Source organism: Rhinoderma darwinii, chromosome 2 (assembly GCF_050947455.1).
Source record: "Rhinoderma darwinii isolate aRhiDar2 chromosome 2, aRhiDar2.hap1, whole genome shotgun sequence".
Classification (NCBI taxonomy): domain Eukaryota; kingdom Metazoa; phylum Chordata; class Amphibia; order Anura; family Rhinodermatidae; genus Rhinoderma; species Rhinoderma darwinii.
This window is the reverse complement of record NC_134688.1, coordinates 177,427,769-177,444,258: the sequence shown is the minus strand read 5'-3', so window position 1 is coordinate 177,444,258 and position 16,490 is coordinate 177,427,769. Positions and strand designations below refer to the sequence as shown.

Below are 16,490 nucleotides of genomic sequence, written 5' to 3'. Positions count from 1 at the left end.
CTCCGTAAGTTGAGATGTAAATGCAGTTAGCCTGTGCACATACCCTTAAAATCGTATCTTCTCAACTAAAATGTCACAATTATATACAACAAAAAACAATAGTGGCATATCTGAACCCAGAGGTAGGGAAAAACTCTCTAATACGAAACCTCTTTAGAATCATCCATTGAGCAGGTACTCAAGTGAACCAGTTGTCAGCAGCTCATATCAAGAGTTTTTCCAACAGACTAGAAGAAACGCTCGGCCGAGGGGAAATTTATTTAGAGTTAATGGGAACTCTCGAGTCATAGTTCTCACAAATTGCACAGAAATTGGGATCACGTTAGATTAGGGGTCTCAAACACGCGGCCCGCGGGCCGCATGTGGCCCCTGGGGCTGTCATCTGCGGCCCGCGGGACACAGAGCCGCTAGTAAGGCTCTGCTCCGGGACGCTGTGGAATTCCCTGTCATCGCTGCCCATATATGGACAGTGTGTCAGGGTCTTCCCCAGAGCGGAGTCCCGGGCAGAGCGCTAGTATCGGCTCTGCTCCGGGACTCTGTGGAATTCCCGGACATCGCTGCCCATAAATGGACAGTCTGTCAGGGTCTTCCCTGGAGCGGAGGGCACTGTGACAGCATCTGCGGAGGGCACTGTGGCAGCATCTGCGGAGGGCACTGTGGCAGCATCTGCGGAGGGCACTGTGACAGCATCTGCGGAGGGCACTGTGACAGCATCTGCGGAGGGCACTGCGACAGCATCTACGGAGGGCACTGCGGCAGCATCCACGGAGGGCACTGCGGCAGCATCCACAGAGGGCACTGCGGCAGCATCCACAGAGGGCACTGCGGCAGCATCCACAGAGGGCACTGCGGCAGCATCCACAGAGGGCACTGCGGCAGCATCCACAGAGGGCACTGCGGCAGCATCCACAGAGGGCACTGCGGCAGCATCCACAGAGGGCACTGCGGCAGCATCCACAGAGGGCACTGCGGCAGCATCCACAGAGGGCACTGCGGCAGCATCCACAGAGGGCACTGCGGCAGCATCCACAGAGGGCACTGCGGCAGCATCCACAGAGGGCACTGCGGCAGCATCCACAGAGGGCACTGCGGCAGCATCCACAGAGGGCACTGCGGCAGCATCCACAGAGGGCACTGCGGCAGCATCCACAGAGGGCACTGCGGCAGCATCCACAGAGGGCACTGCGGCAGCATCCACAGAGGGCACTGCGGCAGCATCCACAGAGGGCACTGCGGCAGCATCCACAGAGGGCACTGCGGCAGCATCCACAGAGGGCACTGCGGCAGCATCCACAGAGGGCACTGCGGCAGCATCCACAGAGGGCACTGCGGCAGCATCCACAGAGGGCACTGCGGCAGCATCCACAGAGGGCACTGCGGCAGCATCCACAGAGGGCACTGCGGCAGCATCCACAGAGGGCACTGCGGCAGCATCCACAGAGGGCACTGCGGCAGCATCCACAGAGGGCACTGCGGCAGCATCCACAGAGGGCACTGCGGCAGCATCCACAGAGGGCACTGCGGCAGCATCTACAGTGGGGACTGCGGCAGCATCTATAGAGGACACTGTGGCATTATCTACAAGTGGGTTTGTGGCAGTATCTGCAGAGGACACTGTGGCATTATCTAGGGGTGTGTTGCATTATCTACAGAGGGCACTGTGGCCTTATCTAGGGGTGTGTTGCATTATCCACAGAGGGCACTGCGGCAGCATGCACAGAGGGCACTGCGTCAGCATGCACAGAGGGCACTGCGTCAGCATGCACAGAGGGCACTGCGGCAGCATGCACAGAGGGCACTGCGGCAGCATGCACAGAGGGCACTGCGGCAGCATGCACAGAGGGCACTGCGGCAGCATGCACAGAGGGCACTGCGGCAGCATCCACAGAGGGCACTGCGGCAGCATCCACAGAGGGCACTGTGGCACTATCTAAAAAGGGGCTGCCCAATCTTGACATGTGTGCTAACTGAGCCGCCGGACTGCATTTAGCGACACTTAAACTGGAAAGCTGGATTGTTGAAATAAGCACGTGGAGAAATATCTCAAATTTTAAACCTAGCTGTATTATTATAGTAATGTAGTATTATTATAGTAATATAGTGTTATAGTAGTTCAAATAACTAATTGAGACCCCTGCGTTAGATGCATCTGATTGATACTCCAAAGAATGTCAAAACAAATTTCATGTTTTACCCTGTAAAAGGAAAATCAGCCATGGTATGGACACCTGTACTCCATTATAGATTTCTGATTTGTATAGCACCATTCTGGCTAAAAAAAAAAAGGACTGGTTGCCTACTAATGAGAATGCCCAAGGGGCATTATTGGATGCTACCACTTTAAACAGACTTTTTGATAAAGAAAAGCCTAATATTCAACTGCCTAGAAATCTGCGAATGATGACATGACACTGTTTAGGGCCCTATTGAAACATCATTGGGATATCCAGAAGGAAAGGACGGTCAAATGGATTGTATATAATACAGTACACCTTATAGGAATACACATGGTGTCAGGAGAAACCTGTGCCTGATAACCTTTCATCAACAAATACTTTGGTGGGGTTCCTACAGTCAGGGCTAAAAAAATTGTTTCCTTTAATGTATTGTCGTGGACAAAATTGTTGGTACCCTTCTGTTAAAGAAAGGAAAACGCACAATGGTCACTGAAATAACTTGAAACTGACAAAAGTAATAATAGATTTTAATTTACTGAAAATCAACTAATGTAAATCAGACATTGCTTTTGAATTGTGGTTCAACAGAAAAAAACAAAAAAAAACACTAATGAAACTGGCCTCGACAAAAATGATGGTACCCTTAACGTAATAATTTGTTGCACAACCTTTTGAGGCAATCCCTGCAAACAAACGATTTCCGCTCACTAAACTTTAAAGCCCATGCACGGTCATGGGCGGCAGGCGGATGAAGTGGTGTCGCTAGCACCGGAGGGGGCTCCGGTGCTAGCGACAGCCACATTCACTTGTATGTGCATCCTCAGGACGCACATACAAATGAATACTATAGGTCACAGGCAGGGTCGGCCTTAGGGACGTGCGAGTGCACAGGGCGCTGCACCCTCCCAGCATGTAGAGGGCGCCACTGGGCTCTGCCTCTACTATGTGCTCTGCTCTTAGTTACACACACAGAGTAAATAAGAGCCGAGACGCAGAGGAGGAAGCTCCGCCCACAGCCCGACCTGCAAGAAGCCTGTGATCCTGTCAGCAAGGAGAGATGGTGAGTATATATATATATATATATATATATATATATATATATATATATGTGTGTGTGTGTGTGTGTGTGTGTGTGTGTGTGTGTGTGTATAAAGTGTGTGTCTGTTTTTATGTTTATATGTTATATACCCTGCTGCCCCCTATATATAAATATATATATATATATATATATATATATGCCTCTGTGTGTGTGTGTGTGTGTGTGTGTGTGTGTGTGTCTGTGGGTATAGTTATCATCTACGACATTATCTGTACTCCAAGAGTTATCACGGTGTTATCTGTGGCGTTACATAGGACTGCAGGTAACATCTACTACATTATCTACTCAATAACTTATCACTGTGATCTGTGGTGTTACATGGGACTGCAGGGAACGCTACTACATTATCTGTACTCCGTTATTACTGTGTGTTATTTGTGTTGCTACATATGGCTGCACGGGAAATCTACAACATTATCTGTACTCGAGAGTTATCACTGTGTGTTATCTGTTGTGTTACATAGGACTACATGTGAAATCTACTACATTAACTGTACCATCTGTTTTTTTTAAAGGAACGGTGTGGCAGTATATACAGGAGGGGGGCTGTGTAGCGCTATATACAGTGGGGGGGGCTCTGTAGCACTATATACAAGGGGAGGAGGGGGGCTGTGTTGCGCTATATACAAGGGGAGGAGGGGCTGTGTAGCACTATATACAAGGGGAGAGGGAGGCTGTGTAGCACTATATACAAGGGGGAGGGAGGCTGTATAGCACTATATACAAGGGGGAGGGAGGCTGTATAGCGCTATATACAAAGGGAGGAGGGGCGCTGTGTAGCGCTATATACAAGGGGAGGAGGTGGGCTGTGTAGCACTATATACAAGGGGAGGTGTGGGGCTGTGTAGCGCTGTATACAAGGGGAGAGGGGGCTGTATAGTGCTATATACAAGGGGAGGAGGGGGGCAGTGTAGCGCTATATACGAGGGGATAGGGGGCTGTGTAGCGCTATATACAGGGGGGATTGCTGTGCAGTGCTATATACAAGGGGAGGAGGGGGGCTGTGTAGCACTATATACAGGGGGGAATTGCTATGTAGTACTATATAAAAGGAGAGGGGGCTGTGTAGCACTATATACATGAAATATACACATTCGGTATTGGCACGGCCGTAATAACTGACAACTATTTTTTTGCGTCATTCATGGTGTGTATGCTATAAAAAAAATTTTTTTTTTTTTAAAACTGCTTTCTATTACTTATTGTGGGGCACAATGTGTGATGAATTTAATCTCCATGTGCCTCACATTAATAGTAATTTACCCAAATCATGTACCTTACACATGAACCCATTATGACTGAAAAAACATGATGGGGTTAATTACTATTAATGTGAGGCACATTCAAAATTCATCACACCTCGCGTCTCACATCAGAAAATGGAAAAACTTTTTTTTTATATTTTATTACTGTTGGCAAAGTACTGTTTTGGTATCGAAATCGCAATACTACACAAAGTATCGGTATCGAAGTCCAAATTCTGGTATCGTGAGATCCCTAGTTTGAAGGGTGCCTTCTCCAAACTGCATGTTTCAGACATAAATCTCCAGATATAAATCCTATTGAACAACTGTGGAAGGAGTTGAAACCTGCAGTCTGGAGAAGGCACTTTTCAAACCTGAGACAGCTGGAGCAGTGTCCTCAGGAGGAGTGGGCCAAAATACCTGTGGACAGGTGCAGAAGTCTCATTGAAAGTTACAGAAATAGTTTGTTTGCAGGGATTGCCTCAAAAGGCTGTGCAACAAAATATTACGTTAAGGGTACCATCATTTTTGTCCAGGGCAGTTTTATTAGTTGATTTTTTGTTTTTTTTTCTGTTGAACCACAATTCAAAAGCAATGTCTGATTTACATTAGTTGATTTTCAGTAAATGAAAATGTATTATTACTTCTGTCAGTTTTCAAATTATTTCAGTGACCATTGTGGGTTTTCCTTTCTTTAACGGAAGGATACCAACTATTTTGTCCACGACTGCATGTGTAATGTCCGCGGTCACTGACCACGAACTCATCTCATCCTGCCGACACCTTTCTCTCCAGAGATGTCGGCACATGCGGCCGTCCTGTTCCTCAGTGGCCACTAGGGTGCGCACGCAAGCTCAGTCCAGCCTTAAAGAGCCAGAGCGCACACATGTGTGAGATTGAGCTGATTGCTCCCAGATCACCCTGGACTATAAGAAGGGCCCTGCCCCTTCCGTCATCGCCTGAGAGTTGTTTGTACCTACCCGTGTCAGTCTTTGCAAATGGTCCCTTGAGTGTTCTACAGTTCCCAGTGTTCCCGTTCCTGCTACCTGTATGCTGTGCTTCCGTGTTCCTGTGGTGTACAGAGTTGGAGTCGTGTTGTGTCGCCTGTTACACCCGATGTGTTTCACCGCACCTGTTGTCTGCCTGCTTCCAGAGTTCCATCCAAGCCTAAACCATCGCTACTGTCTGAATTGCCACAGGTACTTTTATCTGAACTATAGACATTGACTTTGTACCCTGTTCGGCCAGCTGCTATACCACTACGGTGGTACGGCCCAGTGGTTCCACATATCCACAGATCGTGACAGCATGTATATTGGTAGCCCTAAATTTGGCAAAAAGATCAGTGATATTAAGGTGCTTCCAGCTAGGAAGACCAAGAAATATATAGATATATATGTGTATATTTTTTTTTTTACCATGTCCACACTGTGTAGATTTGATGTCGATTTTGCATGCGTTTTTAAAGCTCAACCCAGGAGTGGATCCAAGCAGAAGAAATGCATGAGACCAAAAACAAGGAGTGAATAAAAGAAACAAAGGAAGTAATCTCTCCTTTCTACTTTTGCTCCTTTTATGACACACTCCTGGTTTTAGCTTGAAATAAAAAAAAAGAAATACAATGACAACTGAAGGAAAAAGAAAGAAAACCTGTGGGAGTCTGGCCTAAAGGAAAGACTTCTTACACCTCTTTAAATACTGCACTATGTAAGCAAGGCCTAGAAGTTAAGCCTAAAAGAAGGGTTTATTTTTTATATTAAAGCAATGTTTTTTGTGAACAGACGGTTCGGCCGAGAGCGGGTCCTGTGTGTCCATGCCACGCAGGATCCACATAATATCGACCACATCTAAGTTCTTCTACCTTTATGATCGACTCATAAATCATAAAGGTAGGAGAACTTTTGAACATATTCAAAGACGGCACCAAAAGCACATTGTGGTCAAATCTTGGTTTATTGCCGCAATTACAAGCTTTAATGCAATTTCGGTAAAACAATGATTTTGTGGTGACAGCGGCAATAAACCGCAATCTGACTGCACCGTCTGAACAGCCCCTAATAGTCCCACCATATTCCGCATGACCTGTGCAAGAATCACCGTTTAATAACCCCTTCAAATAGTATTGTTTTCATGTTTATTCTGACATCTGTTGATTTATGAGTCATGCGTGAGTGAAACAGAAAGACATTTTTTTTAGTCTCTGAATATGTGGGTGTTCATTTGCTGTTAAATAGTTCAATTATTTTTTAAGTCAAAATAATATCTAGTCATTGCTATAAAGGATAGAAAAAAAACCAAAAGGCTTTTACACTATAACTTGCTCATTATGAGCATTGGAAAGGATTAGTAACCATACATTTTATCATATGAAGATGTGGTTCTCTGTTTAACCTTTATATCACAAGTGAAAAGCCATGTGTCAGCATATTATTCCCATAGTAACAGAACCATTCTGCTAGAGTGGTCATTCCCATACTCACAAAGTATTATTCTCACGTATAAGCCCTCGTGATATATGGTCCCTTTAATTAACACTTCAAGATGCGGTGCCAATCCACGCAACTAATATATGACACCGGCGTGAAACAGCAAAGAGTGATTACCACTGCAGGAAAATGCTCAATACAGAACCGGTGTACATACAGTATCAGGAAAGCAAGGTGATGCTATTTTAAACATACAGAAAATACCAATCTGATGATGAAGTCCCCAATGACATTGAAATACACTCACAACTCGCAGCATATGAACAGCACTGGTGGGTAATGAACAGGGCCATGTGCACACATTCTCTACTAGAAAGCTGGCTAATGCATGCATGATATCCAACATCCCCAAGCACCTTTGGAAGGATAGCATTTTACAGATGGAACAAGAACATTAGGATGAGACAGCTCCTCCTACCAGTATTTAGAAAAACCGCATTTAATCTCTGCATCAAGTCTTCTATGCCCATCTCAGCATATGTCGATGTTCAATTGTAACCAGAGAAAAGGTCCACAGAAAGCATTTTCTTCCGTCGGTTTGAGCAGCGGCTAAGCTACAGCAGAGCTCCACAGCACTGCATTTCAATTAGCTCCAGGTCCTTGCTTGACACAAAAGGAGGTGTAAGTGAGCGCACACACACTCTCTCTCTCTCTCCTCTGCAATACACAGTCACCATTGGAGGCACTGCCATGATGAGTCTTTATCACGTCAGAGTCACTTAAAAAGTTCACACTGACATTGATCAGTGATATGGTGCGTGCATCATCTATATTTTACGATTTTATTTCAATTATTATAACTATTTTCTCATCACTAGAGTGCGAGTATAATGACCGAGCATTAAAATCACACAACACGCCAACATCATGCAGAGCAGATGCGTTTCAGAAAAAAAAAATCTATTGTACAATGTTATTTTTTTTAAACCTCTGAAATAAAGTAACCTTCCATGGCCTTTAAACCTGGGCCTATTCCTTCCACGTTGTCAATATTTAGGTATGTGATTGCTACGTAACATTTCTGCCATGGTAAGAAAAAGCAAAAAACAATGTAAATATCATAAAATAGTAACAATAAAAATGGATAATCTAATGGCCCAATATGTATCCTGGAAAATGCACATATGCACTGCATGATATTAAGCTAGATTCACACTAGCGTTTCCGTTTTGCACTCATAAAAATTCGCTTTTTCTTGCACTGCAGTTCCGCGTGGCATCTGTGTACGGTGCGCATCCACGTTTTTGACGTGCGTACGTAATGCGCTTTTTACGTCTGCCCAAAAAAAAAAATGGTGTTTGTTTTTTCCTGCATCATTTCTTTAGTAACTGCTGCGTGAATCACGGACAGCACACGGATGACATCATTGTGCTGTCCGTTGTTTTCACGCACCCATTGACTTCAATGGGCTGCGTGGTGTGCAAAAACGCAGAAAACTAGGGCCTGCAGTAAGCTTTCGCAGCGGACACACACTGCGTGAAAAACAACTCACGTCTGAATAGCCCCATTTAATTACATAGGTCCGTGTGACGGATGTTGTTTTAACATCCGTCACACGGACGTAAAATACGCTTGTGTGAATCAGGCCTTAACGTGTACTTCCAGATTGTAGGTATAAAGACTAGTATATTAGGAACTTGTAAGCAACAGTGATCTACAAATCAAATACCAGTACTGAAGACTGCGGAAAACTACAGGCTATAGATTGCTAAAGAATATTCCTATTTCTTTAGTTTGTACAGTTCACCTGCAAGCATACACTAGGACTTCCTTGCTCTCTACCCCCCTCTCCATATAGATTACTGCTATAGTAATGCCACTGTGACTACATGGATTACTACTAGGTTTGCAACCAGGTTGGTACACCATTAGCCTAGTTGGTATTAAAGCCTATGCACACCTTTGAAAGTGATTTTATATACATATATATATATATATATATATATATATATATATATATATATATATAATCAGTCGGTGTGTTTTGTGCAACTTTCAAATTAGTTTTTATTAAACATTATTTTTTACTTTTTGAGATACAGCTGCTCTGTATCCTGTATACAGAGCAGCTGTATCGTTTGCTGAAACCTGTACCTGTCAGTCCCACGGGACTGACAGCTTCAGTAAAAGCAGGTCCGATCCACCTGTTATCCATCACATCGAAGTTCATAACTTAGATGTGATAGATTACAGGTGGATCCTGCGTGGACCTGCTGACACTGAACCCGTCAGTCCTGTGGACCTGACTGATTCAGGTCTCAGCGAACGATACAATTGCTTTGTGTACAGAGCAGCTGTATCTAAAAAAGTAAGAATCATTTTTAATAAAAACGAATATGAAAGTGGCACCGAACACACGGATAGACATTTTTTTATATATAAATAAATAATCACTTTCGAACGTTTACATAACCTTTAACACTGGGAGGCTACCAGCAATAGCAGGTGGCGGTAATATTACTTATAAGGTTACTTCCTATTTGGATTGAATACTTATCCTTTGTCAGAAGAACAGCAGAAGCATCAGGACTAGGTCAAGTATGGTATTGGTCTGGCAGAAGATTGCAGCAGGCAAGACAACAGAGAGAAAGGGACGCTCACATTTAACAGCCGGAAATGCACACACGACTACCTGCGCAGTCCTAATAACGGTGAGTAATTGTCTGCCTAAGCCCTCCTACCTAGAAAGTATCAGGTACTAATAGTCAGTAGAATGATAGATATGTATGACATTATTAGTATCGTAATATGTCTATATGACTCACACACACTGCTGTGCCCTAAAACCAGCTTTAGATTTTATATTATATAGTCTTTTATGCCAACCATGACAAGAAGTCATCAATTTTACCATACATTTTATATCCCAAAGGTACAGTATGCCAATGACCCAAAGCCATAGCTGCAAAAATTACTTTCATGCCATAAATGACATTTATGGCTTTGTTTAGATCTGAAAAGTGTAAAAAGTTGTGACTAACAATGAACAATTCCTAGTCGAAAATGGCAAATTACACTCCGGGTGAAGTCACACTTATAAAACCACACCATGTATGGAAAGTGATTTATAAACCGTACATTCTGTGGTAAATAAAAATGCATTGTGTGAACACAATATGAAGCCAGTCTTCAGAAAACGAAATTCTGAGGTACCTAATCTGTATCCCAAAGATTTAACAAAATGTAATTTTGCGGAAAACAAACAGCATTCTGTATTGCAAGGGTATTTTTTCGTCACAAAATTATATGTTGTGTCATAGAATGGCACGATGGGTATTTTGAGAGAGATAGGATGAGAAGGGGAGAGAAGGTCAAACATGCACATTGCTCCCTCCATTATTGAGGAAAAGTTTAAGAGTTATGATTAGCAGATATTATCCTGAATACGACTGACCAAACTAACACTCCGCTATGTATATTGTTTTTACTTCTAGACATTTTTGTAAGGCAAGGACTTAAATCTCTGTAATTGCGGCTCGTAATACAGTCCACAATTACGGACCCATCTACTTCTATTGGCTGCAGACACCTTTCCATATCGCTACGGATAGGTGTCCATGCCGTAGAAGTGTACCGCAAAAGATAGGACATGTCCTATCTTTTGCGTTTTACGGGCCATTCTCCCACACTTTGCATAGGACGACGGGCCGAGAATACGGGCACGGCCGTGTGCATGAGGCCTAAGACTGGCGTTTCATACGCTAGTCTTGTCAGGGATCATTATCATGTATATTGTTTGAAAAATATTATCCTCACACAAATGTATATACATTTCAGTTCTTTGTGTAATATACCTATATATATATATATATATAACAAGTTCTTTGTTCATGTCGGACACACCTATGGAAGACACCGCCCCTGGAATGAAAGAGGAGTGTACAGAAGAACTTGCAGCTGAGAAGCCGGTGGGGGCTTGGGCGCTCCCACATCTCTAGGGAGGGGGCATGTGTCTTTTTTCTGTGTTTCTTTGTTCTGAATAAAGTGCAGTTCGCTTCCTGTCTGATCGGAGCAAAGCTGTGTACCAACATCTCTGGCTGGTTTACTTCTTTCCAGGCATGCCTTCAGCTTTCAATTTACAGAGGTGGTTATTCGGTGTGAAATAACAGGGGGAAGGAAGCCACCCTGAAATATGGACCTGACAGTCTAAGCTCTCTGCTCCGCTGGAGTAGGATGCGACAGTTAAGAAGCACACGCCTCTTAATGAATCTGTTGCATGTTTCCGCTGATCGTGCGATCACCTCACTGCTCCTCTTTGCTTCTCCCCTCTTTTTTTATTGTCCAATTGGGGGTAGCCTGATTGGGGAGGCAAGACTAGGGCTTGGCACGGGTCTCTACTATGCTGCGCACCACAGAGTGAAATCTACGCCAGCTCCCGTTATAATTTAGGCCAGTTTTCTAGCATACATGATAATAAATGTCAGGCCACTTTGGGCCCTGCCCCTTTTTGTAATACACACCCCATTTTCCAAACATAGCGACAGCGGCGTAAAAAAGGCCCAAAAGTTGCAATTTTCAAAGCAAACTGCAACTTTGGCCCTTTTTGTTGCTTTTCTATACCAGAAAATTTGCGCAGAAAGGTTGATAAATTTCCCAATGGACTCCAATAAACACATTATTAGCAGACCACAATTTAAACAGTTGCTGATGCAGGATCATAAATACAAGAGAATGAGTTAAATACTACACAAAATATATGGTATTTCGTGAAGTATTAGTAGCAATTTCTAAACTTTGTAATGATTGAAACCATCTTTTTATAAGCATAAGAACCCATATAAAAGAGGATTAGTTGATATGAAGAGATTTATAGAGTGCGTGATGGAAGTGCGTGACCTATGGTGAGAAACAGGGACTTATGCTGTCATATTATACACGGTCACACTCCAATGGTGTGAGTCCATCCAACTAAAGTATAATTTAACTAATACACAGAATTGTTGAGCTGCTTACAAAAGATTTGGGGCAGAGCAAAAATAAACAAGGGTGCAGGAAAACCACTCATCCATTCCTACAGACCATTTACGTAATTTAAGCTTCTAGTAAACACATCTGTGAACTACAACTTAGCTGTGCTGAGTGTCCGCCTATTATATCACAGTGCGCAGTTTTTTTCTGTGAGCCAGTTTTACCCTCGACCTCTTCTACCTCTTGTAGCTGGATTCCAGACATTAAAAGGGGTTGTATGGTGTGATCAAATTGATGGTCTATATTCACTATAGACCATCAATTGCTGATCAGTAAGGGTCCGACTCTAGGCATCCCCGCTGATCAGCTGTTTGAAGGGTCTGCGGCGCTTTGGCGAATGCTGCGTCCCATTCATTCGTTACACTTCTCCTTACTGTACAACGCCATCACACTCCTAGTTGCGACGAACAGTATTACAGCTTTCTCCCATTCACTTGAGCGCTGTGAACCCCTTCAAAAGGCTGATCGGTGGGGGTGTAAATAGTCGAACCCCCACAGATCAGATATTGATGACTAATCCAGGAGTTAGCCCAACAATTTTATCTATAAAAAGAGACTATAGTGCTAAAGAGATCCCAAAATAATGTAGATAAAAATACTACACAGTGCCAACCTGGATATAAGATAAAAAAAAAAAAAAAAAAGGGGTGGAGGGGCACTATAAGATACCGTATTGGCTTGACTTATTGCAATGGCTCTGATGAAATCCTAATGGGGATGAAATATTCCAGCAGACACAGGTGCATAGCTGGAAGTGACGTCACCATGCTTTGCATCTACAGCGAGGTGGAATTCCACGTGTGATAGACAACACTATCTTAATCGGATATCTGGCCGTCAAGCTACAAGGCTTTTTTACTTTTAACCATACCACTCCTGGGGTTACCCGGAGAACTACTGATAGCTTGGTTCTTTAACCACTGCACGTTGCCTTATCAAGCTTATCCCTGTAATCGACACTGTCTGATGTATGCGACCTATATCTGAACTATTTGCAGGCTAGAGTACAACAAGGACCAGCTCATGGTTTCGCCGGACTGGACCTCTAAATCCACACATGCTGGTCTCTATAATGGATATGGTCTACAAATCAGAAGAAATCTATCCAAATACCTGCAATGTAATGGGAACATATAAAGAAGAAATCCTACCTCAGGACACAGAGAAATAAAGGTGCTTCCTAAAGTGCAGATGAGTATACATGGTTATTCGCTGTAATATTCTATTTAACCTGTCTGTCCTGAGAAAGCCTACAGGAAGAAGTATAGAGGCTATTTGATATCTAGTTCTATTTTTTTCCAGATGGGAAAGGCTTCCAACTTGGGACCCTGGGCTTCTCTATAAACATATTTTTGACCTCATATTTTAAAGACATTTGTGCCCTTTATGATATATGTATTGGATAAAATGTTCCATTTAACGTTATATTTATTGGTAGACAACTGTGTGTGAATGACTACTTTTGTATTCTCTGTGGTATGTAAAAACTTGGCCAGGTATTCTTCTTGAATAATTTTGCACATGGTTAGGCAATAGCCTGGGAAAAGGTATATTAGCTTTCCTATGATGGGAAAAGGTGTATATTATCTTTCCTATGAATCTTAAGAACTATATTATTCTATATAGAATTAAATCTAATATATTTTATTACCTCAAAGTGTGCTCGTAGTATCCTGGAAATTTTGCTACCCCTTTTTTTGTTGTTTAAACATTAATTTTATCTCACGACCCCTTAAGGAACTGTAATTTTGTCACAGGGTCACAGATTATTCATAGAAAAGCATTGTGCATTCTGCCCCTCCCCTTCTCCTCTCGCTTTTGCTATTAGGTTTTACATTGATTTCAGTGAACTACTGTTCAGTGTTTAGTAGCCTAGAAGTGAAAAGCTAGAAAAATAATATTGTGAATTTGCCACTTGATATTTTATCCATTAAACGGTGATCTTCTTTAATATTTATTATGCATATGGATTCGATTGTGCGCCCTATTGGGGACAGGGCGCAATAGTGGAGATTTACTAGGCAAAATGTGCCAGAAATCTGTCACAATTTACACAAAAGTAGTACAATGCACAACATTTATTATGTGTTTTATTTGCTTTTTGTGTGTTTTGAAAGAGGGGTGGCTGAGAGAAGTCCTAAAATGCAGCAGGTTTATTAAAGATGTGTGCTATTTTTTTTAACAAAGTACTGGAGTAAATATATTGAAGTCATGAAGGGGTGTAAATGCGTCTAGCGAGTTGTACCAAATCTATCATGCTTGATACATATGGCACCATTTTAGCTGGACTTGTAAATTCATGCATCCTTGAACATTACTAATAAATCTTCCACATTGGGAGTAAAAATATGCAGTGTACATTGTTCATAATATGCTGGTGTGATACACATACTGGATAACAAAATCAATAAAATATAAAAGGCTGAAAGCTTTCAATTGATATCTACAGCAAAAATGTGATGGCCAAACTTAACAGAATGAGTCATCCAATAAAGTATAAAAAGAGGCAAGATTAAGTAACATGTGTCACAATAATGCTGCTTTTAAAAAACGTGAAAACATGTCCAAAGAAAGAACTAAATGTGAAAAACATCGATCCGAGGGGTCGGTAACCTGTGGCATGTGGGGCATGGTTTTCTGTCTTACCTCCCTCTCCTGGTGTACAGCTCCGTTGCGTGCTTGGCGGCGCTGAACACAGGGAGAAAGCAACGCTTCGTTATGTGCTTGGTGGTGCTGATCACCAGGTGAGAGAGCAGTGTCTTATTATGTTTGTGGCTGCTGAACACTTGGCAAGCACACAAAGCAGCACTACTCTCTCTCCTGGTGTTCAGCGACCCCAAGCGCATAATGTAGAGCTTCTCTCTCCAGGTGATCAGTGCCGCAAGGACGAAGTTCAGTAAGGCCTCATGCACACGACCGTAGCCATGTGCACGGCTGTGATTTTCAAATCGCGGGTCGTGCACACAGCCGCGTCCATTAGTTTCTATGTGCCTGGACCATGCACGGACTGTGGAAACCACGGTAGTGTGCATGGGCCCATAGAAATGAATGGGGCCGAAATTCTCCCGTGGATTTTCAGGGGAATTGCGGCCGCAAAAGCACGTTCGTGTGCATGGGGCCCAACCACTCTGTAAAAGTTTGAAGCTCTGTCTACTATGTGCACTGCCATGCAAGCTGGTGTTCAGTAGCCACAATCTATCCTACGTGCATCCCCCCCAAGCTGGAGTTCAATAGTCGCGCTCTCTTCTATGTGCAGCGCCCCCAAACTGGTATTCAGTAGCAGCAGCCTCCCGTGTGCACCCCATCAGCTGGTGTTCAGTAGCCGCGGTCTCTCTTATGTGCAACCAGCCCCCCCAGCTGGTGTCCAGTACACTCGTACGCACCACAGATGGATCTTCTTTGCAAAGAATGCCAGGGACATGTGTTACATTGAAAAGTAGGTTTAATTAATTGATTGATTTTTCTATGTCACATATGAACGTGGTAATAGTTTGTCTTATATGACTATTATGTTTGCATGACACACTGAGTACTACATTATAGTTTTTTTTTTTTATTGGCACGCCATACATATGCCTACTGCTGATCTATCCAGTACCATTACTTTACTTTGGCTCAATCAGATCAACCCGTGCACATAACACTATCCTCAGGAGGATGGTTTGCATCTAGTTATATTCACTATGAAACCATGACTATGCGCAAAATTAAAAATCGAATTGAAGTCTGTAATTTTAAAAACACAAAGTTGAATAGCAGAAATTAATTTTTCAGTGGAAAACTGTTTCTAGCCTAACAAAGTATCCCTTTGTCTAAAAGGATAACACCAACAAGAAATTTCTCTGGTCATAAAAAAAAAACCCAGACTACAATACAGAACTTAGGAAATTGTTTGGCAAACATTATGTCACTTTCTATTACTTCTAAAGAACAATTGTTCAAATAAGTGTATAGCCCACACTTTGCTTTTCTATGATGAAGTTCAGTAAATACTTTTGAAACTATTAGTACCATATAACGTTTTTTTTTCTGACTGCATGATATGCTAAACCAAATCTAAGACACCAAACGAACAAACTCTAGGGGATCACAACATTAGCAAGCAAAGGATAGGGGAACTTGGCCGTAAGTCGTGCTACCTTTCTTCTCTACAGATGAACAGGGGAAAGGGTGTCTACATGAACAAGGAGAGAAAGCTTGTTTAACTTAGGCCTTCGGTACATCGCACGGACCTATGTAAGTCAATGGGGCCATTCAGACATTCCGTGTTTTTCACGCAGCATTTGTCCGATGCGTGAAACTCACTGAATGTCCAATACTTTAGCGTTTTTTTGCGCATCACGCATCTTTTGAAGTCAATGGGTGCGTGAAAATCACGTGCAGCACATGGACGCACTTCCGTGTGCTGCGCATGATTCGCGCAACAGTTGTTCAAGAAATGAAGGGAAAAATAAAACCACCTCCTTCATTTCATTTTCTAAACCTCATAACCGCGTGTCATAAGGATGCCATATGC

The 16,490-nt window shown here is 42.9% G+C and overlaps 1 protein-coding gene across 5 annotated transcripts in view; it reads right to left on the bottom strand.

Annotated features, from left to right (window-relative positions):
• Positions 1 to 16,490, bottom strand: part of MCF2L (MCF.2 cell line derived transforming sequence like) — a 267,104-nt gene that overhangs the window by 200,184 nt on the left and 50,430 nt on the right. The window contains exon 1 of one of the 5 annotated variants that reach the window (XM_075852529.1): positions 7,425 to 7,625. The exons of the other annotated variants lie outside the window; for them this stretch is intronic. Within the exon in view, the coding sequence (XP_075708644.1) occupies positions 7,425 to 7,476 (52 nt within the window). The 5' untranslated portion in view covers positions 7,477 to 7,625. Of the gene's footprint in view, positions 1 to 7,424; positions 7,626 to 16,490 lie in introns of those variants that run through there. 5 annotated transcript variants of the gene reach the window in all.